The 24244-nt window shown below is 43.7% G+C and overlaps 1 protein-coding gene across 3 annotated transcripts in view; it reads left to right on the forward strand.

The window, feature by feature from the left end:
- Positions 1–655: 655 nt before the first annotated feature.
- The window catches only part of LOC139573858 (sodium/hydrogen exchanger 1-like), a 47801-nt gene continuing 24212 nt past the window's right edge, over positions 656–24244 (forward strand). For all 3 annotated transcript variants that reach the window (XM_071397785.1, XM_071397786.1, XM_071397787.1), the window contains exons 1-2: positions 656–1759; positions 23174–23637. In XM_071397785.1, coding sequence (XP_071253886.1) covers positions 1435–1759; positions 23174–23637 — 789 coding nt within the window. In that variant the 5' untranslated portion in view covers positions 656–1434. The remainder of the gene's footprint in view (positions 1760–23173; positions 23638–24244) is intronic.

Raw genomic sequence — 24244 nt, forward strand, 5'->3', positions numbered from 1 at the left:
TATGCTATTCGTGACATGTTGTCACCACCCAAGGCATTACGAAATTGTAATTACGAAATTGATGCCAAAATGTTTTGGCTGTACTCGCAGAAAAACACACCCATTTCCATAACACACAGTTGATATTGAAGGGATGGTGAAATGTTTTTGGCTGGACTGACAAAAACACACCCATTTCCAGAACACAATTTTGATATTGAATTGAAGATCATTTTAAAGAGAATATTCCAGTTGGATATTTTTTCAATCAATGCATTTACAACAATATATTCTCACCCTAGAGGTACATTTTGAATTAGCCTACAATGAAGACTTATGGACATGACGTTTATGGTGCAATCAATTCCAACAGATACCAGATACTAGGCTAGCCATACTGTAGCGTTGTTCTGCCCTGCAATCCAGGTAGATCAGCCTTAGCAGTGCACGCCCTCAAGTCTCCTGAAACAGAACGTGAAGCGCGAGACTACCCACTGGGCCTAGACAGAGTATTGAACAGGAACTTAGCAAAAAAGAACAAATAAATGTAGGGTTTTTCCATATATGAACATTTAAGATACATTTCCCACGTCCTCTCGCGCACCTCCTCTCCAATAGATGTCACTGTGATCGAAAATAAAAAGGGCCCCCTCCTCATTCTCCTCCCTCCGCGAAAGGGTGTGCGTTTTGAAGGTTGTATTTATCGCGCTAACGTCACATTACAGGAGTACATTGGCGGAGTGATAACATCAGAAGTCACTGTTGGAGCCACGCATCCTCATACTGACTGAGTTCAAAGAAGGTCTTGTTCTGTCGGGACAGGGTACGGCGCATACACCCGATGCATGGAATGGAGTTCATATATCTCGCATCCCCCGTAAATGCAACGTGACAGTTCTAAACGTTTAATTCAAGGTCAATATTGGACTTCGATCAGCTGTAACAACTGACATTATTGAGGATATTTATCTTCTTGTGGACCGGAATTGAATGAGCAGCATCTTTTTACCGGTCGGCGGTGAGCAATGACATCTTTCACCGAAGAGGTTAACCTACGCTCTCAGTATCTAAAACCACAATTCGGACCAAGTTTTCAATTAGGAAATGTGCTATTTAGGAGAGGATATGTAACTAGCTAAATAACATAGCACTGTAGCCGTGTCTTGAGCTCTCCATGTCCGGTAGGATAGCTAGCTCGTGTACCTTCGACGATTCCTGCTTTCACAAATGGTGTTAGCCAGCTTGCTACAGTACCTGGAACTGCTGCATCCATCTCAAATAGCTAACTAAAGTTGCCTAGCTAGCCAGCCAATTGTCGAACATGGATATTTTGTGGGTCCTTTGGAGATCCAGTTGCTAGTGAGGAAAGTGTGTTCATTACACGCACACTTTACACGACTTCCAGCTCACTTTTTTCCCCCTAAATTCTTTTAAGTTATAAAAACGAATTTCAACATGTCTGTTCGCGTAGCTTTACACTCACCCAGTGGCTCCAGAAGTTTTCTGGAGCGGGGACTCCTACTTCTGGTGATGTTGATCTTTCTGGAGGGCACCGTACTGACGCTTGGAGCTGCGAGCTCACCGGACATCGGCGCTCAGGATAACACTGGAGGAGGACACGACCACCTCGACGACCACAGAGGGATAGCAGGCAGCCACGACCATACTAACTACACATACATAAAAAAGGCCTTCCCTGTCCTGTCTCTAGATTACCATCACATACAGGTGCCCTTCGAGATCTCTTTATGGGTGCTGCTGGCCTCTTTAATGAAATTAGGTGAGTTGCACTGTTAGTCTGGTTTATTTGGTTTGAGGTTCAGCTTGAGTTTTATTCTCATAGCCAATACAGAGAAAGAGTAAAGCACCCATGTTTCTCTTACCAGTTCATTGAGGTGAGCAGGCAATCTAGGTGTTTGAAGAATGCCATTGATTGCAATTTCAATTCAGCATTATCAAGAGGAATGACGTCTTTCCTGATACTCAGGAACCCCAATCAAATGTTAAAGTTCTAAAAAAAAAAACATTGTTTGTTCCTTAGCAGGGATTATGCCATGTGAGATGGGAAAGTACTACACATTGACTGGTCAGAGTAAAGTCAATAGGTGATTATGGAGTGGTAGTCCATAATGTGACATTCCCTTGTACTCTGTATAAAGATGTCACAGATAAACTGACTCAACAAGCTAGGGGCCACTCATTGTTACAGGCTTAGGTGACTCTTGTATTGGTTGGACTTGTTGTCCTGTATTCTGCATAGTAAGTGATCTTCCTGGGAATGATGAGCATACACTTAGGTAATGTTTTGAAGTGGAAGGTGCAATCAGTGCTCCTTGACACAATGATGTGATGCGTGACTAAGCACATTGTTTTTGCTGCACTTTTGGGCATAGGCTAGACTGAAATCGTTGCAAGTTCTCATCAAGGGGACATCTTTGACCACACGGTTCCTATTAAAAGCTGTTTTGTTGACACATGATGTTTGGCAATGGAAACACGAGAGACACGCACACACAATTGTAGCCTAACTTCTATCCTCTTCCCTTTTCCTTGTCACTGGTTGTGGTCCCCTCGCCGCTCTCTGTCTTTCTCCTTACTGCAATCATTTCATCTCGCACTGCTACTTCTCACCTCCTTTACATGTTTATTGCTCTTCTTGCAGTGCTCGTCCCATCTCCTCTCCCTCATTCTTATCATGACACTTCTCTTTTCTTCTCTCTCCTCTGTCACACCCTCATCTCCCACTCCCTCCCTCTCTCTTCTCCTCTTCCTGTGTGCGGTGTGCTCTCCTCATGCCCCTGCAGTGTTCCTTGCTGCGTCCCCTACTGCCATTTGCTAAGAGCCAGCAGCCTGCTATTTCTCCGCAACATAATAATGAGTCTGGGTGTATGTCAGCCTATGGCCAGGCCAGAGAGGGACTGTCTCACTTACCGAGGGGGAGGCCCACTGTCCTGGGGGAAGATGGGGAGAGCGCCCGGCAGCTGGGTGCAGTGGTTTGGAGGGAGTGAGGATGAGACATGGTGAAGGTTGAGAAGGAGAAAGAAGATGGAGAGGAACAGGGAGGAAAGAGGGAGGGTGGTGTGTGGGAGAAAGAAAGACAATGGGAAATAGGTAGAAGAGAGAATGCAGGAGAGCAAGGAAAGGAGGAGAGGGGCAGATGTGAAAGAGTGAGTGAGTGAGCGTGAGTGAAACAAACAGGAACAGCAGTGACCTTCAGCTTCTGATTATGCTAAAACCCCTGTGTTTATAATCTGGCTTGACAGCTGCGCTGCTCAGCCCCAGCGTCCTGCCTGTGTTCTGCTCAGTTCTCATTCTTTTTTTAAGCTTAAAGCTGCATCCATGATCTATTTTTAATGTTATTTTGCTGCCCTTTCAGACTGGCTTTGCTTGCTCTGTTCATTTTGTCCAATACTAGACTTCCTTCATTTAAGAAGGCCCAAAAATCAATATCCCTTATTCCCCTAAGCAATAGCTCTTCCTATATGTCAATATAACCTTGGGATAAATGTGATTCTTGTAGCAGAGAGTGTGGTAAGTGAGAGACATCCTCTGGTTATTCAATGTTGTAGCAAGTGTGCCAACACTGATTTAGGCCTAAAGAGTACAGGCCATATTGACTGATAACAATGTATTGGCCAAGCTACACTTAACATTCAAGTCCTCAATACAAACATTGTTCACATGCGTTGTGGCCCACATTCAGGACTAGCCTATGCTTTTACCTCAGCAGTCTGTCCTGTACATTGGAAGACATGTATTGGACTTGACCTAGATCTCGGGTCTCTCGTAAACGCTGTCTAACCATTAACAGAGGGAATGTGTGTTAACAAGCTATTAACAACACACATAAATGACCCTTTTTCACATTTGAATGTGTAATGCATCAAAGCACATGTAGTTTGGCGTTCAGTTCAACTACTAGATGATTGATATGCTAGGTTAGAACCCTGCTTCTCCGAAGGGTCATGGTGGTAGTAGTATACAACACTAATAAAGAGAGGGTAGCCTAATCAAAGCCAGGAATGTAGGTTGTTAACATTTCACATACAGTAGTGTTGATATGATTAGGCCTATATCTAAAGAGTTAGGCTGAAAACTAGACTACATTGGTAGGCCTACATTGCTTTGCCGCTCCATTAGATCTACTCCTACAGTATTTTTAGGCAACAGGTGACCAGGCAGGTACAATTACCTCTGATATATGCCTGGCGACTCAAGTTTGTCACACCTCCCATTTGTAATGCAAACATGGCAATTCAAACTAAATTGGAATGTGGCAGTGCCCTGTCCTGTTCTCCTGAGAGCCCAAGTCCTACTCACCCGCATTGTGGGCCGTTGGTCTAATCTGTGGCCAATATTTGTCTGGGGTGAACCAACTGCCACCTGGAACAGAGGAGCTTGAATGGAAATGGAAGGAAAACAGATGGAGAGAGTCTGTGCTAAGCTCTTTTCCACTCTGCTCACTCTGACAACACTCACTCACAATGCACAAGATTGCATAGTTGGCCCTTCAATGCACCTTTGACTTAATATATCCATTCACATCACACAATGACATGCTGATGCTACTGTGTAAATACATTTGCATAGACAATTGTCCTGCAATAAATAAGGCCAAGTACACCGTTGTTGATTTAGACAATTAATTTGGAAAAATAATAGGCCCTAGTCAAATGTTCCATTGATAAACGCCCCGAAATATCTCTCCTTTCCCCATCTCATGCAAGTCATGGCACAGTTTTCTATTTTAGTATTGTCCTATTATACATTGTTCAGCTTCTATTGTGGCTCAGCACCGACTGTCAAACAGAGGAACAACTGCAGCAAGAGTAGCAGAGGACTGTTTCAGGCTGTATTCATTATTGATACACAGGCCGTACTAAGCTCACATTGAGGGCGCGTACATAGAGGGGGAGTTTCCCAAGGATATTATTGGACGTTGTAAGTCCACAACAATGCTTCAACTATGTCAGGCGACCACTTTCAAGGTCTTTCCAAAAAAATCTATCTAGCTAATCTGTGCCTTCCGAAATTATTTATACCCCTTGTCTACACACAATACCCCATCATGGCGAAGTGAAAACATGTTTTTTGAAATCTGCTAATTTTATTGAAAATGAAATACAGAAATATATCTCCTTTATACAAGTATTCACACCCCTGAGTCAATACACGTTAGAATTGCCTTTGGCAGCGATTACAGCTTTGGGTCTTCCTCGGTAAGTCTCTAAGAAAGAGCTTTGCACACCTGGATTGTACAATATTTGCACATTTATTCTTTAAAGAATTCTTCAAGCTCTGTCTAATTGGTTGTTAATCATAGCTAAACAGCCACTTTCAAGTCTTGCTATGGATTTTCAAGCTGATTTTTAAGTCAACTGAGTACAAATACCTAGGTGTCTGGCTAGACTCTAAACTCTCCTTCCAGACTCCCATTAAGCATCTCCAATCCAAAATTAAATCTAGAACACCATCAACACCATCGTAAAACTGACCATCCTACCAATCCTCAACTTCGGCGATGTCATTTATAAAATAGCCTCCAACACTTTACTCAACAAATTGGCTGCGACCTGTACGCTCTCGTTGGCTGGCCCTCGTTGGTTGGCCCTCGCTTCATACTCATCGCCAAACCCACTGGCTCCAGGTCATCTACAAGTCTGCTAGGTAAAGCCCCTCCTTATCTCAGCTCACTGGTCACCATGGCAGCACCCACCTGTAGCACGCGCTCCAGCAGGTATATCTCACTGGTCACCCCCAAAGCCAATTCCTCCTTTGGCCGCCTTTCCTTCCAGTTCTCTGCTGCCAATGACTGACTGGAACGAACTGCAAAAATCACTGAAGCTGGAGACTCATATCTCCCTCACTAGCTTTAAGCACCAGCTGTCAGAGCAGATCACAGCACCTGTACATAGCCCACCTGTAAACAGCCCATCCAACTACCTCATCCCCATACTGTATTTATTTATCTTGCTCCTTTGCACCCAAGTATCTCTACTTGCACATTTGTCTTCTGCACATCTACCATTCCAGTGTTTAATTGCTATATTGTAATTACTTCGCCACCATGGCCTATTTATTGCCTTACCTCCCTTATCTTACTCATTTGCACTCACTGTATATAGACTTATTTTTTCTACTGTATTATTGACTGTACAGTCGTGGCCAAAGGTTTTGAGAATGACACAAATATTAATTTTCAAAGTCTGCTGCCTCAGTGTCTATATATATTTTTGTCAGATGTTACCTTGGAATACTGAAGTATAATTACAAGCATTTCATAAGTGTCAAAGGCTTTTATTGACAATTACATGAAGTTGATGCAAAGAGTCTATTTGCAGTGTTGACCCTTCTTTTTCAAGACCTCTGCAATCCGCCCTGGCATGCTGTCAATTAACTTCTGGGCCACATCCTGACTGATGGCAGCCCATTCTTGCATAATCAATGCTTGGAGTTTGTCAGAATTTGTAGGTTTTCGTTTGTCCACCCGCCTCTTGAGGATTGACCACAAGTTCTCAATGAGATTAAGGTCTGGGGAGTTTCCTGGCCATAGACCCAAAATATTGATGTTTTGTTTCCCGAGCCATTTAGTTATCACTTTTGCCTTATAGCAAGGTGCTCCATCATGCGGGAAAAGGCATTGTTCGTCACCAAACTGTTCCTGGATGGTTGGGAGAAGTTGCTCTCGGAGGATGTGTTTGTACCAGTCCTTGTTCCTGGCTGTGTTCTTAGGCAAAATTGTGAGTGAGCCCACTCCCTTGGCTGAGAGGCAACCCCACACATGAATGGTCTCAGGATGCTTTACTGTTGGCATGACACAGGACTGATGGTAGCGCTCACCATGTCTTCTCCGGACAATCTTTTTTCCGGATGCCCCAAACAATCAGAAAGGGGATTCATCAGAGAAAATGACTTTACCCCAGTCCTCAGCAGTCCAATCCCTGTACCTTTTGCAGAATATCAGTCTGTCCCTGATGTTTTTCCTGGAGAGAAGTGGCTTCTTTGCTGCCTTTCTTGACACCAGGCCATCCTCCAAAAGTCTTCGCCTCACTGTGTGTGCAGATGCGCTCACACCTGCCTGCTGCCATTCCTGAGCAAGCTGTACTGGTGGTGCCCCGATCCCGCAACTGAATCAACTTTAGGAGACGGTCCTGGCGCTTGCTGGACTTTCTTGGTCGCCCTGAAGCCTTCTTCACAACAATTGAACCGCTCTCCTTGAAGTTCTTGATGATCCGATAAATGGTTGATTTAGGTGCAATCTTAATGGCAGCAGTATCCTTGCCTGTGAAGCCCTTTTTGTGCAAAGCAATGATGACGGCACGTGTTTCCTTGCAGGTAACCATGATTGACAGAGGAAGAACAATGATTCCAAGCACCACCCTACTTTTGAAGCTTCCAGTCTGTTTTTCGAACTCAATCAGCATGACAGAGTGATCTCCAGCCTTGTCCTCGTCAATACTCACCTGTGTTAACGAGAGAATCACTGACATGTCAGCTGATACTTTTGTGGCAGGGCTGAAATGCAGTGGAAATGTTATTTGAATCCATTTTAAATTCGGGCTATAACACAACAAAATTTGGAAAATGAATGTGAATACTTTCTGAAGGCACTGTTGGCTACTCCATGCAAGAACCAGTTGTTTGAGAGCTGCACGTTGTTTCTGCCAGCCAGATTATATTTTGCTCAAGCTAGGCTATTTGTGTTTTGCGCATGTGTGGTAAATAATCTACATAAACTAACAGCTTCTGGAATTTGTCTTGATTGAAAAAACAAAACTGATTCCCTCTTCAATCCGTACTGACTGGATATAGATATACAGTGCATTTGGAAAGTTGTTGACCTGTTGACTTTTTCCACATTTTGTTACGTTACGACCTTATTCTAAAATGGATAAAAAATGTTTTTACCATCTTCAATCTACACACAATACCCCATAATGACAAAGCAAAAACAGGTTTGGACATTTTTGCAAATGTAGAAAAAATAAAATCTGAAATATCATATTTACATAAGTATTCAGACCCTTTACTCAGTACTTTGTTGAAGCACCTTTTGGCAGCGATTACAGCATCTAGTCTTCTTGTATTTGGGGAGTTAATACCATTATTTTCTGCAGATCCTCTCAAGCTCTATCAGGTTGGATGGGGAGCGTCGCTGGAAAGCTATTTGTCACCTGATTCAGGAATCTAGGCAAATGTCGCAAGTCACAACTTCACAGGAGAGCTGTTTGAACGTAAACATAAAAAAAAAATCTAAATACGTGTTTTTGGCAGAAATGCCTTCTCAAACATGTGAACTTTCATGTGCCTTTTAATATCAACCTTGTATGCCATCTGTAAATACAAATACAATTGTTAAATTATGAGCCTAGTTGGTTTAGCCACAGAAAATGAGAGCAACCTTCCCGCTAGCCATGATGATTGGCTGAGATAATGAGTGGGCTGGACATGCCGAGAGATGAGTTTGGATTGGTCTGCCGTATAGCACGTGTCTGTCTATTGGAGCTGGTCAGTATTTCTAGGTAATCCTGTCAAACGCTGCTTTTTTAAAATGTATTGTGTAGTAAAACTGCATAAACCTAATATCAAGTTCAAGTGTACTGTTAGCTAGCTATCGTTAGCTGGCTGGCTGGCTCGCTAGCTAACGTTATGTGTATGATCTTATTCTTTGTATCTCAGACACATTTGCTTGACTAGTTATAGCCATAGAACCTGGTTGGTTAGCTACCTGCAGATTAATGCAGGGTAGTAACGTCAAGAGTTGTGATTTGTCAATTGTTCTCTTAACAAAAGACTCCACTCTAATTTGGAAGTATTTTCATTTCAAGTTAGTGTACTGTTAGCTTGCTAGCTAACGTTAGCTGGCTGGCTCGCTAACTAACGTTACGTCATGTGTCGGGATTCATTGTTTACCTAGCTAACTATCTAGCTACATTTCTTAACAAAAGACTGTCCTCTTAGTGTGCCAACGTCGGCCACAAAGCTGCTGGAAACAACTGAATTACGCACTGTTACAGTCACCAACGCTCTGGATAACAAACTGCCTAACCAGCTCTGCTAGGGGGAGTAAAAATGTCATTGTGGGGTGTTCTGTCATTATGTATCGAAGTAGCTAGCCAATGTTAGCCAGTTTGCTTGGGTCATTGTGAGGTCAGAGCTTTCGGAACAACCTTCTTATTAGCCAGAGACTGTCCAGTGTGCACTCTGAACGCGAAACGCTCTGAATTTACGAACGGAGAATCTGACAGCACAGTTGCAGTCACCAACACTCTGGATAACATACAGTAACAGCCTAACCAGCTCTGCTAGGGCGAGTAATGTTCAGTGAGCTGTTCTCTCTCTCTTAGATGTCTGGAAGTAGCTGACAAGTTAGTACAGAATACGCAGATCAACCCTTAAAGAGATGGGTGGTGCTAAGGCTTAAGAGGGTGTGAACAATCACCTGGGATCTCAAGTCTGAGGTCCTGAGCACTCTGGAGCAGGTCAACCGTGACTAGTCTCCCAGTCCATGCTGCTGAAAAACATCCCCACAGCACGATGCTGCCGCCACCATGCTTCACCGTAGGGATGGTGCCAGGTTTCCTCCAGACGTGACGTTGGCATTTACGCCAAAGAGTTCAATATTGGTTTCATCAGACCATATAATCTTGTTTCTCATGTCTGAGAGTCCTTTAGGTGCCTCTTGGCAAACTCCAAGCAGGCTATTGTGTCATTTACTGAGGCGTGGCTTCTGTCTGACCACTACCATAAAGGCCTGATTGGTGGAATGCTGCCGAGATGGTAGTCCTTCTGGAAGGTTCTCCCATCTCCACAGAGGAACTCTTGAGCTCTGTCAGTGACCATCGGGTTCTTGGTCACCTCCCTGACCAAGGCCCTTCTCCCCCGATTGCTCAGTTTGGCCGTGCCGCCAGCTCTAGGAAGAGTCTTAGTGGTTCCAAACTTATTCTATTTCTTGGTACCCGTCCACAGATCTGTGCCTCGACACAATCCTGTCTCGGAGCTCTACGGACAATTCGTTCAACCTCATGGCTTGATTTCTTCTCTGCGATGCACTGTCAACTGTGGGACCTTACATAGACAGGTGTGTTCCTTTCCAAATCATGTCCAGTCAACTGATTTTACCACAGGTGGACTCCAATCAAGTTGTAGAAATATCTCAAGGATGATCAAAGGAAACAGGATGGCCTTTAGCTCAATTTCGAGTCTCATAGCTAAGGTTCTGAATACTTTTAATGTACAAGTCAAAAGTTTGGACACACCTACTCATTCAAAGGTTTTTCTTATTTTTTTAAATTACTATTTTCTACATTGTAGCATAATAGTGAACTATGAAATAACACATGGAATCATGTAGTAACCAAAAAAGTGTTAAACAAATCAAAATATATTATAGATTCTTCAAAGTAGCCACCCTTTGCCTTGATGACAGCTTTTGCACACTCTTGAGATTCTCTCAACTAGCTTCATGAGGAATGCTTTTCCAACCGTCTTGAAGGAGTTCCCACATATGCTGAGCACTTGTTGGCTGCTTTTCCTTCACTCTGCGGTCAGACTCATCCCACACCGTCTCAATTGGGTTATGGTTGGGGGATTGTGGAGGCCAGGTCATCTGATGCAGCACTCAATCACTCTCCTTCATTGGTCAAATAGCCCTTACACAGCCTGGAGGTGTTTTGGGTTGTTGTCCTGTTGAAAAACAGTGCAAACAAGATAGGATGGTGTATCGTTGCAGAATGCTGTGGTAGCCATGCTGGTTCAGTGTGCCTTGAATTCTAAATAAATCACCAACAGTGTCACTATCAAAGGACCCCCATACCATCACACTTCCTCCTCCGTGCTTCACGGTGGGAACTAAACATGCGGAGATCATCCGTTCACCTGCACTGCGTATCACAAAGACACGGCGGTTTGAACCAAAAATCTCAAATTTGGACTCATCAAACCAAAGGACTAATGTCCATTGCTCGTGTTTCTTGGCCCAAGCAAGTCTTTTCTTAGTGTCCTTTTTAGTAGTGGTTTCTTTGAAGCAATTCAACCACGAAGGCCAGATTCACGCAGTCTCCTCTGAACAGTTGATGTTGAGATGTCTGTTACTTGAACTCTGAAGCATTTATTTGGGCTGCAATCTGAGTCTGGTAACTAATGAATTTATCCTCTGCAGCAGAGGTAACTCTGTGTTCCTTTCCTGTGGTGGTCCTCATGAGAGCCAGTTTCATCATGTTTTTTGCGACTTCACTTAAAGAAACGTTCAAAGTTCTTTACATGTTCCATTGACTGAACTTTGTCTTAAAGTATTGGTGGGCACTGCGTTCATCCACCTCTGGCCTGCTCGCCTCCCTACCTCTGAGGAAGTACAGTTCCCGCTCAGCCCAGTCAAAACTGTTCGCTGCTCTGGCACCCCAATGGTGGAACAAACTCCCTCACGACGCCAGGTCAGCGGAGTCAATCACCACCTTCCGGAGACACCTGAAACCCCACCTCTTTAAGGAATACCTAGGATAGGAGAAAGGAATCCTTCTAACCCCCCCCCCCCCCCTTAAAAGAGTTAGATGCACTATTGTAAAGTGGTTGTTCCACTGGATATCATAAGGTGAATGCACCAATTTGTAAGTCGCTCTGGATAAGAGCGTCTGCTAAATGACTTAAATGTAATGGTGGACTCATTTCTCTTTGCTTATTTGAGCTGTTCTTGCCCTAATATGGACTTGGTATTTTATCAAACAGGGCTATCTTCTGTATACCACCCCTACCTTGTCACAACACAACTGATTGGCTCAAACTCATTAAGAAGGAAAGAAATTCCACAAATTAACTTTTAACAAGGCACACCTGTTAATTGAAATGCATTCCAGGTGACTACCTCATGAAGCTGGTTGAGTGTGCAAAGCTGTCATCAAGGCAAGGGTGGCTACTTTGTTCAACAAATCCAAATATATTTTATGTTTGAGATTCTTCACATTTTTTGGTTACTACATGATTCTATGTGTGTTATTTCATAGTTTTTGTGTCTTCACTATTCTACAATGTAGAAAATAGTAAAAAATGAAGAAAAACCCTTCAATGAGTAGGTGTGTCCAAACTTTTGACTGGTACTGTGTGTGTGTGTGTGTGTACATACAGTGCATTTGGAAATGATTCAGACCCCTTGACCTAGCACTATATATATATATATATATATATATATTTCACTGGCCTACTGATGTAGATTGACTGGCATGAAGGATTTCCAGAACCTCCCCGGGTCAGCGGGCAGCCCTGTAAGTCCACCGCTGTTTGTTTCTTTTCAAGAGTTTATATTTGGAGTCCTGTGAGTCTCCCGTTTTTAGATTTTGTTTCTACCACAAATGGTTCACTAAAAGATCAAGGCACTCTTTCAGAAGGTTTAAGAGGCCGTTATCTACAGTAAACAACCTGAGAGGCGGACAGCACAACTGTCAGTGGGTGCCCTGCTCCGCATACTGTATCAGTGCACAATGGAAATATTGTACGTCACAAATCAATATAATTTATTACTACTGGAATCGTGGCCTGCCTATGGAAACCATAGATTAGGCCTAATAATGTTACAACATCAAACCCAGTCACCTTGTTACAATCACCTTGAGTTGTCAGGAACAGGGAGTGGCCTAAAAGAATGGTAGGATAAATGGCTCCAGTGGGCTCAAATCTCAGGTTTGTAATTTTATCTCAGTTTGCTCAAGGTTGGTTTTCTGCGTAAACACAAGGAGATATATGCCTTACAAATGAGTAGGATATAATGAGAAATCTCTCCTACGTAATCCGTTTATCTAAGCACTGCTTCTAGCATGAGTATTTTCAAACTTGATTACAGGACAGGACTCCAGTGCACGAAGAGTAAAAGCTTGCGCATTAGGTTGCCTTTAGCACACAGCTGAGTAATGTGACAGTGGAATCAGAAGATGCAACCAGTTGCCTTTTATTTGTCAGTGGCCTTCAGACCTAATATTTAATGACTGTGTGGAAGTCTGGGAGAGCTAGCAAGTAGGCCTATATCATTAACTTCCTGCCCGAAGTGTTACGACTTGCAAGGTTTTCCCATTTATTTGCTTTTATGGCTCTTTTACTTTTTTCATCCCATCGACATAGGCTAGTCAAGTTTTTTGACTGTGTTACCAGGGTATTCACATAGGTTGATTGTCCATATAAAGTAACATCCTAATTGAATAGGATCGTGGTCTTAGTGATTCAGACCTACAATTAGTGCAGTGAATACAGTGTTGGATAGCCTGCGCTTCAGTTTAGTCTGTCTCAAACTCAAGTGGGTAGTTGCATGCAGCTATCTCGGCAGCATATCAAATCGCCGCAGATTTTGGATTTCAGTTCAGAAATATGAGGCAGAGACGGGCTACATCAAATGGTTCAAAAAAAAAATGCTGAGTAAAGAGAGAAACATGAAGGGAGGTGGAGTGTGAGTGGCAGCTACGTAGAAAAAATATATGTGCGTTAAATAACACCTGAGCAGAACGTGATCCCAGATCCGTAGCTTTGAGAAATATTTCCAGAGAGGCAGGGGCGAAAACTCTGTATTCGCAGCCATGGCCTGTTTAAAACGTTTTTTCTTTAGCCCACCATGGTGTCAGTTTGAGGCACAGTAATGATACAGAGAAAATATGATAAGCACCAGAAAGGAAATAAGGTTTAGAATGGACATTCCATTGACCCCACCATGGCTTATCAGTACCATGCTTCTCACTGAAGTGCGCTTATCGATAACCATCCATTCATATGGCGAGCCTGTGTTATCGGTGTCAGCGGGGGATACCTGATCCCAATGTTCCCCCATGTACCACCTTATCTCCAGCTGTGATATGTACTTGCCACTGAGGAGTGTGAATACTGGAGGCCATGATTGGAGTATTCTGCTATTGCAGGGGTGTCAAACTCATTTTGCCCCGGGGGCCGCATTCGGTCTTCAACGAGTTCCAGAGGGCCGCGCTGTAAAATAGTCTTCTGTCATTTTTGGAATTTTCGGTGCTCCCTGACTATCTAGCTTTCATTTCTGTGATTTTGTAAAAATAAAAAGTATTTTGTTTTATTTACTCAAACCACAGAGGGCTGTATGTTTGACACCACTGTGCTAGAGAATGTGTCAGCTGTCTGCAAGTTGGTTAGGAGCTTCAGGCACATCAACAGTGCCTCCAAATTCTAGGCCTAACCGTTGGCGGAAATGCAAAATAAATGATCATTTTCTGAAAGGAGCTCAACCATAGAGTGTAATACAGTATGTCCCGACGGACAGGAGCCAAGTGAAAGGGCCTTTTTATAACTACATTTCTTTCAGCGCTGCTTGCTACCTGTCCTCTCTTGTTTGTATTGTCTTAAGCCTTTGGGTGTGACCTAGCTAGGAGGCCTAACACAGACCATTGGAAGTGAAAGAGCTCCTTGTCCAGGGGCGATGAGTCATTCACTTCCTGGAGTGCCAGTCTTCACACAAACTGGGGTAATTTAGCATTCCTGTCTTGAATTGACGGTTTGGTCTCTGGCTGTTAGCTGTTAGCGGTTGCAGTCGTAATCACTTCAGTCCATCCAAATATGACCGGTCTGCCCTTTTTCCTGCAGGCCTCGTCTTATTTACTCAAAATGATCTGTAATGAAGTTGCTCTGAAGACTGGAGTTTTTCCTTGAGATACACTACGTTCAAAAGTTTAGGGTCATTTAGCAATGTCCTTGTTTTTGAAAATGAAAATAACATCAAATTGAACAGAAATACAGTGTAGATGTTGTTAATGTTGTAAATGACTATTGTAGCTGGAAACGGCAGATTTTTTATGGAATATCTACATAGCTAATCCAAATGTATCATTTTAAAAGGCTATGTAGATATTCCATAAAAAATCTGCCGTTTCCAGCTACAATAGTCATTTACAACATTAACAATGTCTACACTGTATTTCTGATCAATTTGATGTTATTTTCATTGCCAAAAAATGTGCTTTTCTTTCAAAAACAAGGACATTTCTAAGTGACCCCATACTTTTGAACAGTAGTGTAGATGCTTTACTAAGTCATTGCAACAGGTTGTAATAGCCTGGAAACAGGAACCTGCTAATTCTTATAGTAATGTGTATATACCTGTTTTAGGGCCGCACAATTCATCCAATTCACATAAATCACAATATTGACTTGTGCAATATCCATATCGCAAGTGATGCATATTGCATGCACCACTTTGAAACATCCATTTTTATAGTTTAGTGTGTTCACCTCTTTCCCCGTCCTCTTGAGGCTACTGTCACCCAAGCAATGCAGCTCCTCCTCCTCCTCCCTGTTATATTCACTATATGTTTGTATGCTGTTCTGTTCTGTCAAATGCAGTCAACAGGATTGTTCCAAAAAAAGAATGATGCTGCTTTTCACTTTTCTTCTTAATGTAAATCACTCTATTTCTATGATTACAAGTGTTTGACCCATATCGCAAGTCAAATCACAATAATAAAACAAATCCAGCCCTAACCTGTAAAATATACACTCTTTACATTACATAGACTGACCAGGTGAATCCAGGTGAAAGCTATGATCCCTTCTTGATGTGACCTGTTGAATCCACTTTAATCAGTGTGTAGATGAAGGTGAGGATTTTTAAGCCTTGAGACTTGGATTGTGTTTGCCATTGAGGGTGAATGGTCAAGACAAGATGTAATTGCCTTTGAATGGTGTATGGTAGTAGGTGCCATGCGCGCTGGTTTGAGTGTGTCAAGAACTGCAACGCTTCTGGGTTTTTCACGCTCGGGGGATCTGTCGTGATCACCTTGCGGGATACAACTCGACCCACGGGAGCCCCCTGACAATAGCAGAGGGTCCCACCATTAGGTCATGGGCCGTAGGCCTGACGGACACCAGAGGTGACCGGCTTAGGCTGCTAGCACTCAACAATAGCCCAAGGGAACGACTTCCATCACAGAAGCCATCATCCCCAATAGGCGTAGGTACTAGCGAAACGCACTGTGACCCATCCAAAAGTTGTCTGAGCAGAGCCGGAACCCGGATACCCTCCATGGTGGATAGAAAAATGCATTTACGCAAGTAAGTCTTAAACGGAATGCGTTAAGATGGTGTCAGACAGCTCTTTTTCTGGTTTCTTATGAAGCCTAGAGACTGAATATGGGACAGTAGCATGGATGTGTGTAATGCTGCTTGCCACCAGTCAATCGGCTGTATTAGCCGGCGGCTCGTGAGCATTCAGAGTTTGTAGACTGAGGTGCTTGCTGAGGGCACGTAGGTCTAGAATGGGAAGCAAAGTCCCATCCCTTTCCGGAACTAGGAAATTCTGTCTGTACTAGCCGTCCTGGGTCTTCGGCATAGGAACCACTCGGATTGCCTGCTTCTGGAGACTGGAGGATATCTCCTCCCTCAACTTGAGCTGAGGCCTCGGGAACAGTCGACGTGATGATGCTGCAGAAGCATGGGGGGACGCACTTGTGCCCTGATGTCACTGTTTGCATGATCCAGGGTGACACTACGCATGCGCACCATTGGTCGGAGCAGACATCAAGCCTTCCGTGAAGTAACATACGAAAGGGGCAGTACGCCACGTTGGGGACTTTGAGAGATTTGGTTCTTCTTCCATTTCCACCAGTCTTGAGAACCGTGTGTCTGAATGTGGGGAAGGGACACTTTTCATCGAACTCCCATGAGGGACACCCGTAAACACTTGGGGTTGAAGAAAAACTGTGTTATGTCAAGGTTTGCCTAAAGACCGGCCCACTCTGGGTACAAGGGCTCCGGCGATCAGTGATTGGCAGTGTGGCACTGATTGGCAGTGCCACCTGGGGATACTATTGTCACAACAAGCCTCACTCTGTTTAGGCAGTAAGATGCGTTCCAGGAACCGCCTGTCACCCAGGGCTGGCCGCATGCAATAAAAAAAAAATAGACCCAGGGAAAATGTTTTATCATGGAGGTTACCCAACCGACCAGTCATGGTTACTGGTGACAAAGCACCTTGTAACCTAGCTGGGAATGGGACAGACAGCTCTGAAAAACAGACCCCTTTTGTGGTAAGACGGGTGATTCGTAATTGAATCTAATTCTCAGGAATGAAAAGTGCTGAGCTGGCGAAAGACCGCTCATTTCGGGATTCATATGTAGTATTATTATTATTATTATATATATATTCACACAAACTGTGTGTTGGATAATAGCATGGTCGTGTCCAACCTTGCTTGTTCCCTTGACTATGCTACCCACCACCAATCGCCTTCAGAGCCCATAACCTGTATCACAAGACACCTCATAGGGACTAGTGAACTACAGGTAGGAATCAGTAATGAATCCCAGTAATGAGCCACCCATGGGGAGAGGTGCCCCCTTGTGGACAGAGTGATATACCCCATGAACATCATAGAACGCAGAGTACCAGAGGGCCATTAAACATGGGACAAGCTTCTGACACATGTTGTGCTTCTGTTAGACTGAATAGCCTGCATGAAACCCGGGCAGAAGCTTGTGATGTCACCTATTGAGCATGTTTGGATGCTCTGGATCGACATGTACGACAGCGTGCTCCAGTTCCCGCCAATATCCAGCAACTTCACACAGCCATTGAAGAGGAGTGGGACAACATTCCACAGGCCACAATCAACAGCCTGATCAGCTCTATGTTTAGAAAATGTTGCACTGCGTGAGGCAAATGGTGGTCACACCAGATACTGACTGTTTTTTATTTTCTTCCCACGCCCATACTTTTTTTTTTTAAAGGTATATGTGACCAGCAGAGGCATATCTGTATTCCCAGTCATGAGATATCAATAGATTAGGGTCTAATGAATTTATTTCAATTGACTGATTTCCTTATATTAACTGTAACTCAGAAAAACCTTTTGAAGTTATTGCATTTTACACTTATATTTTTGTTCTGTGTGGATTGATGCACCGGTGCGTCAATAGACTAGGGGTTTAATTCATTGGGGTATGGTCGTAAACACGAATACGGCTTGTCAGCCTTCGTCGTTTCGGTCGGGTTAGCCATTGAACTTCTTGCTATAGCCAGGCCAAGCAATTAGAGGAATAACTCATTTTTCCTGATTAGGAAACCATACCAACTTCAGCACACAAAGTCCAGGGGGTGAGCACGCTCTGCCACTAACGAACAGTTTATTTGGCACAACGTAAGACAGTCTCGTTTTCCAATTGTTTGTTTTAGTAGCGTGAATCGTTCCTGTTCAAACTGAGGTGAAGGAATAATTCAAGTAATGAATCTGAGCCTCACGCTTATCACCTGTGGAAGGCGGGGCTTCCCGTGAGGCGCAGATTTCAATTGGCCCTTGTCAGCCGTGATTCTAGAGCCTTAAACTGAAATCGCGAGAGTGTGATTTCCCCATGGTATGTTGTACCGAAGTTGAGTGACTGAAAGGGAAGTCTTTTGACTGACACGAGACTGAAATGACCAACACATTGAGAAATGTCATAACATGGAGTGACAACCTTAGACAACCGAAAATGCATTGCGGAGATGCGGCAGACCTAGTGCTGACAGCTCAGACCTTTCCAAACACATGCATAGTCACTGACACACATACAAACTTGGTATCCGGTTCCCTGTTGAATCTCTGGAATTTGACCTGTTGCTGCTGCCAGGTTATTTATGTATCGTTGGGAGTCCGGGAACCTAATTTTCCTCCGGATCAGTGTCACTTCTCAGAGGAAATAGAAGGCACACAACTATGTTTTGCAGGCTATGTATCAGAGTTGGGGTCAATTCCATTTAAAATCAGTTTGCTTTTCATTGAGGACAAATTGGTATAGGAATTTGGTGTACTTTCTGAATTTAAGTGGAATTGACTCCAACCCTGCTATGCATCTACTACTAATAACCTTTGCCATGAGCACTGGGATTAAATATTAGTCCTAAGATTTTAGCTCTTAAGGGGCCAAGTAACGTGAGTTTGAGTTTTGCTTACATACATTTGTATTGTTGACTATTGACAGTGTTGGTTCTGAAATTACTAAAAAAAACAAATCTGTATAAACCGGAGACTTATGTTGCTCATCTAAACACTATTTGCTACATTCTGTGTATGATAGTGTTTATTTATGTTCATCCACTGTGGGATCCCCTATCAAAAAGACCCCTAGGCTATGTCGATGTTTGAATGTGTTTTATACACACAAAGGGTGTTTATTTCAGTCAGTGGCAGCATGCTAAAACAGGCATAACAGTTTGTGATAGGCTTAAGTGCATTATTCCTTCCTCCCCTCAGAAATCTAGAGCATTAGTCCCTAGAGGCCTAATTTGTAACCAGCATGCCTCGCTTGATAGCAAAGATCTTCTTGTCAGTCAGCTCTAACTCCAAAGTGACAATATTATTTGTACTTCTCTTTCAGCTGGCAACACGTCCAACAAGCTCTTATTTACTAGTGCCGGATTTTTCCCGCTGGTTGTGGTTGTTCTCGTGTTGAAGGGTGTGATACAAAATGGCTCCGACAGACATGGTCACCCAGTTTCTAGCTCCTAGCCAACTTTGCGGTATTTTTGTTGGTATTATTTCTTACAGTATTTGCTCAGAAGATTTCTAGTACTATTACCTACTGTCATTCACCAGACATTCAACCTGGATCCTTTGTTTGAACTGCCTGAGGCAGCCCCATTCATCCCAGGTGATGCTCCTAAATGTCACCTCCAGAGAAGTGTGATCCTAGTCAATCTCAGGAGGTGGGCATGCCACCCACCGCTTCTGAGTATATTACTCGCTAACGTTCAGTCCCTGGACAATAAAATAGATGAGCTCATGGGTGAGGATCTCCTTCCAGAGAGACATAAGGGACTGTAACATACTCTGTTTTACGGAATCGTGGCTCTCTCTGAATAGATTGTCCCTGTCCATACAACCAGAGGGGTTCTCCTTTCATCGCGCGGTCAGGAACAAAGAACTCTCCGGGAAACACAGAGGTGGAGGAGTATGATTGGGCTAACTTACAGGAACTCAAGTCCTTTTGTTCTCCCGATCTGGAATACCTCGCCATCAAATGCCGACTGCATTACCTCCAGAGAGTTTTTAACACAATATTGCCCTTCAAGCTCATCACTAAGCTCAGGGCCTTGGGTCTGAACCCCTCCTTGTGTAACTGGGTCGTAGACTTCCTGACGGTAGGCAACAAAACCTCTTTTGCGCTTATTCTCAACATGGGGGCCCCAAAGGGGTGCGTGCTCAGTCCCCTCCTGTATACCCTGTTCATCCATGACTGTGTGATCATGCACGTCTCCAACTCAATCATCAAGTTTGATGATGACACAACAGCCTGATTACCATAATAATAATAATAATAATTACCATAATAGCCTGGAAGTGACTGAGGCATTCTGACAGCTCCTCAGAAGTAGTTTGGCATAAATCACTGTTGTGGGGCTCCTAGGCAACCTTGTTCTATGTAATCTATTCTATTGAGTGGGTGGAATAATTAGCCTGTCAGAGGAGTACAATTGACCCTTTGCTAAGCCCCATCCCATAATTTTCTGCAACCAATCACAGTGCTCCGATGGATAGCAACTGTCGTGGAGTCCAACACCTTCGGACAAACTCACACTTAAATCACATGATAGCCAGTGAGTTTTCTTTAAAAAAATGAATAGTTTAAATGGCTTAATAATTGAATGGTGCATCAAGAGCACTTTCTACTGTGATTCCTGAAATGCTGAGCCAGTTGATGGAAGATTTTTCAAATCCAAAGTTATACTTTTGTTACATTGCTTATTAGCTCAGCTGGTTAACTAGCTCTCTCATTGAACACCAAATGTTGCTAACACTAGCAAGCTAGTTAGTCACTTAATATAACTTTTCCTGAAATGTATGTTAGCTAGCTAAGTTAGCAATGTTATGAATACAACTCCCATCTGCTGTTGACATCAGGATACGATTTGAGAGCACTAGTTGGCTCCAAAAGATCATGCTTAAACACAGGTCTCGGAGTGCGAATGGTACACGTCGAGCTCTCAAAAGAGTGATGCTCAAATCTAGCCTGAGCCTTTTGTAGTATCCTACAAGCAGTCAGTGTTATCTTAACTCCTTTGTTTTGCCCACATAGTGAAGATGCTTCCTCTAAATTGTGGAAGGGTGCCAGTTTCCTTACGAAGCCAGTTGAAAGGAGAAGAGTGCCCCAAGCACCACGCATCTCTTTATGGGAAGATTAGGCCTCTCTGGGCCGTTTGTCACTGGAATTCCTCAGAGCTAGCACTGTAGTACTTTAAAAGCAGCAGCTTTGTGTGGCAGTGTTCTGGACTCCATAGAGATGGCCTTGTTTAGCCCGTGAAAGTGTGTGTGTCCAAAAACTTTAAATGTTGCCTTCCAGCTGACTGAGTTGATGAAAAACATCAGATGCCCTTTAAACCCAGGAGATTGCAGTTTGCTGAGCGCGTTCAAGCTAAGTGAAGGCATCATCTGCTCAGACGTTGCCAATGTTCATTATTTTATCATTCACCGACTCTACTGTTTCCCGCCGTAAACGCTTGCTCTTTTTCACACATTCCTCTCCTGACCACTTATCCTTGAAAACCTCTGACAGCGATAAGGACCCTGATCATTATGTAACTGTCTGATTTGCTAATGATGACATGCTAATTTACTATGCTCGGTGTGTGAGGCGTGAGTGTTGAAGGGAGGTTTACCTGCCTTCATGCCTGCCTCTCATCTCCTTTCTCTGTCCTAGCCTGACCAGATGGTGCTGCTAATGTGCCACCGCTACCCTCGCTGAAGGGCTGACAACGTGCCATCCCACACTTTAATATCAGGGATTCTTCTTCTAATGAAATTAGGGATGCACCATATATAGACAGTCGTGAAGAGGGCACGTACCTGGTTCCTACCTGGAACCAAAATGGGTTCTTCAAAGGGTTCTCTTATGGGGACAGCCGAGGAACCATTGTAGGTTCTAGGAATCACTTTCCCCCCCCCCCCCCTAAGAGTGTAGTTTTGAAGCCGAACATCAGAATGATCTCGATCCCACTGGAAGGTTGGATTCACTGTGGATTTAGAAAGTTGAAAGCATTCTTACGTCTGAAAACCAAAGGTTCATTGTGTTAAATTGACTGCAGTGTACAGTGCCTTCAGAAATGATTCACACCTCCTTGACTTTTTCCACATTTTGCTGAGTTACAGCCTGAATTTAAAATGGATTCAATTGAGGTTGTGTCAATGGCCTACACACAATACCCCATAATGCCAAAGTTGAATTATGTTTTAGGATTTTTTTTAAATTCTCATCAAGATACAAAGTTTTGAAACACTGGGCCCTGGGACTAGGCTAGCCTACCTGAGCATGCTTGTTGAGACAAGCAAACTGTTGCCTTGAGCCATGGAAGCTAATTGCGATAGTTTACTTGAAATGAATCCCAAAGAAATGGGATTAGGAAATAAACCATCAGAAAAAGTACTGTTGGCACATCCTGTATAATTTTCTGTTACATTTAGGCCTAGTTAACGTCAAGTTGAAGTGAACCTTTTTCAGTCAAGTTTTCCTTGGTGATGTCATATGATCACTATGGGAGTGGGTGTGGCCTGATGTCTGTGTATGGTTTCTCTTTGAATGGAGTCACGAGATGAATATTGTGAGGAATTTGTTTTGCATATCCATTTCCACTTTTGAGGAAATGCATGTGAATTACTGTGGGTGTGTGGTATGTGACATTGCTAAGATGCAGCAGACCCTTCTTGTGTTCTGTTCCTGGTTCTTTGGCCCTTTGTTTGTTGTCACTTCCTGTGTTTTATGTCCAGGGTTGTTTTGACTTGCAGATTCTGGGCAGCTATCAAGTTTGTTTCCCCTGTGCATTCTCACCCACCAGCCATTATCTACGAGGCCTAGTCATATTCTGGACTGTTGAAATTGCATATGTGAAATCAAGTACTGCCATGTTAAATTAGCTTCTGTTCCACTTATAAACTAAGCCTATTCTGAATACTGATTTCTTTTTTCAGAGGTAATTAATACGACTAGTTGATACATTTCATCCATTTGAATTTGGCAGTATCTGGACCTTATTAAGCACTATGAATGGGGTGGCTCACTTAGAAACGGAATATGCATTTGGTGGGGCTTTTCACTGGGGATTGTTTTCTGGTTCTTATCTTCAATGAGTTTGAAGTTTCATGTGACTGGTACATTCGAGATGCCGCCTAGAAAGTGTAAACCACGAGAACAATGAACGAGAACAATGCATCTAATCACCCTCTCCCTCCCTCAGGATTCCACCTGATCCCGCGGCTGTCCAGCATCGTGCCCGAGTCCTGTCTGCTCATTGTGGTGGGCCTCCTTGTTGGCGGCCTCATCAAGCTGGCGGGCGAGGAGGTACCCCCCGTGCTGGACTCCAACCTCTTCTTCCTGTGCCTCCTCCCCCCGATCATCCTGGATGCGGGCTACTTCCTGCCCATCCGGCCCTTCATGGAGAACATCGGCACCATCCTGATGTTCGCCGTGGTCGGCACCCTGTGGAACGCCTTCTTCGTAGGGGGTCTCCTCTACGCCGTGTGCCAGATCGAGGGCACGTACCTGAGCCAGGTGGAGCTGCTGCCCTGCCTGCTGTTCGGGAGCATCATCTCGGCCGTGGACCCGGTGGCCGTGCTGGCTGTGTTTGAGGAGATCCACATCAACGAGCTGCTGCACATTCTGGTGTTCGGAGAGTCGCTGCTCAATGATGCCGTCACTGTGGTGAGTGAGTGGTGGATGGGGTGGTATTTAGTGTTATGCAGGGCAATACAGTACAATGCAATTCTAGACAATCAATGAATGAATTACAGTACAATCACGTCAGGGTCATCCTCCCCCCCCAAAAAGATAATGCCATGCAGTACAATACTATTCAGCACTATGCTATGCAGTACAATATAATAAAACCAAACTATATTTTCAGAAGTAGTCTACATTCATCCTCCATATGAAGAGGACTCAGTTGTTAGTTGGCCTGTGATTGTGTTCTTATTTCTGTGGACAGGATATTGGTTTGGACTGGCACAAGAAATCAGAATGGCCTAGTACCAAATTAGCCCGATTTGAATTAGGCCTAGTCTTTTAGGAAAATCCCACCATACTTCTGTCACTGGATATTGACTTCATACCTTCTAGCTAACATTTAGCTCCTCGCCAGGGATTGGTTAGTTAGGTTTTGGTGAAGCTGACCCAGTTTAGTGGGCCGCCAGTGCCCTAATCTATTTTCAATTATCTTCTCTCACGGCTTCCTTCTCTTTCCTCTGCTGAAACAGTTGTGAGATGGACCATCTCTCTCTTATGGGTTGGTCATTGAAAATATAAAGTATAA

Source organism: Salvelinus alpinus, chromosome 4, assembly GCF_045679555.1.
Source record: "Salvelinus alpinus chromosome 4, SLU_Salpinus.1, whole genome shotgun sequence".
Classification (NCBI taxonomy): domain Eukaryota; kingdom Metazoa; phylum Chordata; class Actinopteri; order Salmoniformes; family Salmonidae; genus Salvelinus; species Salvelinus alpinus.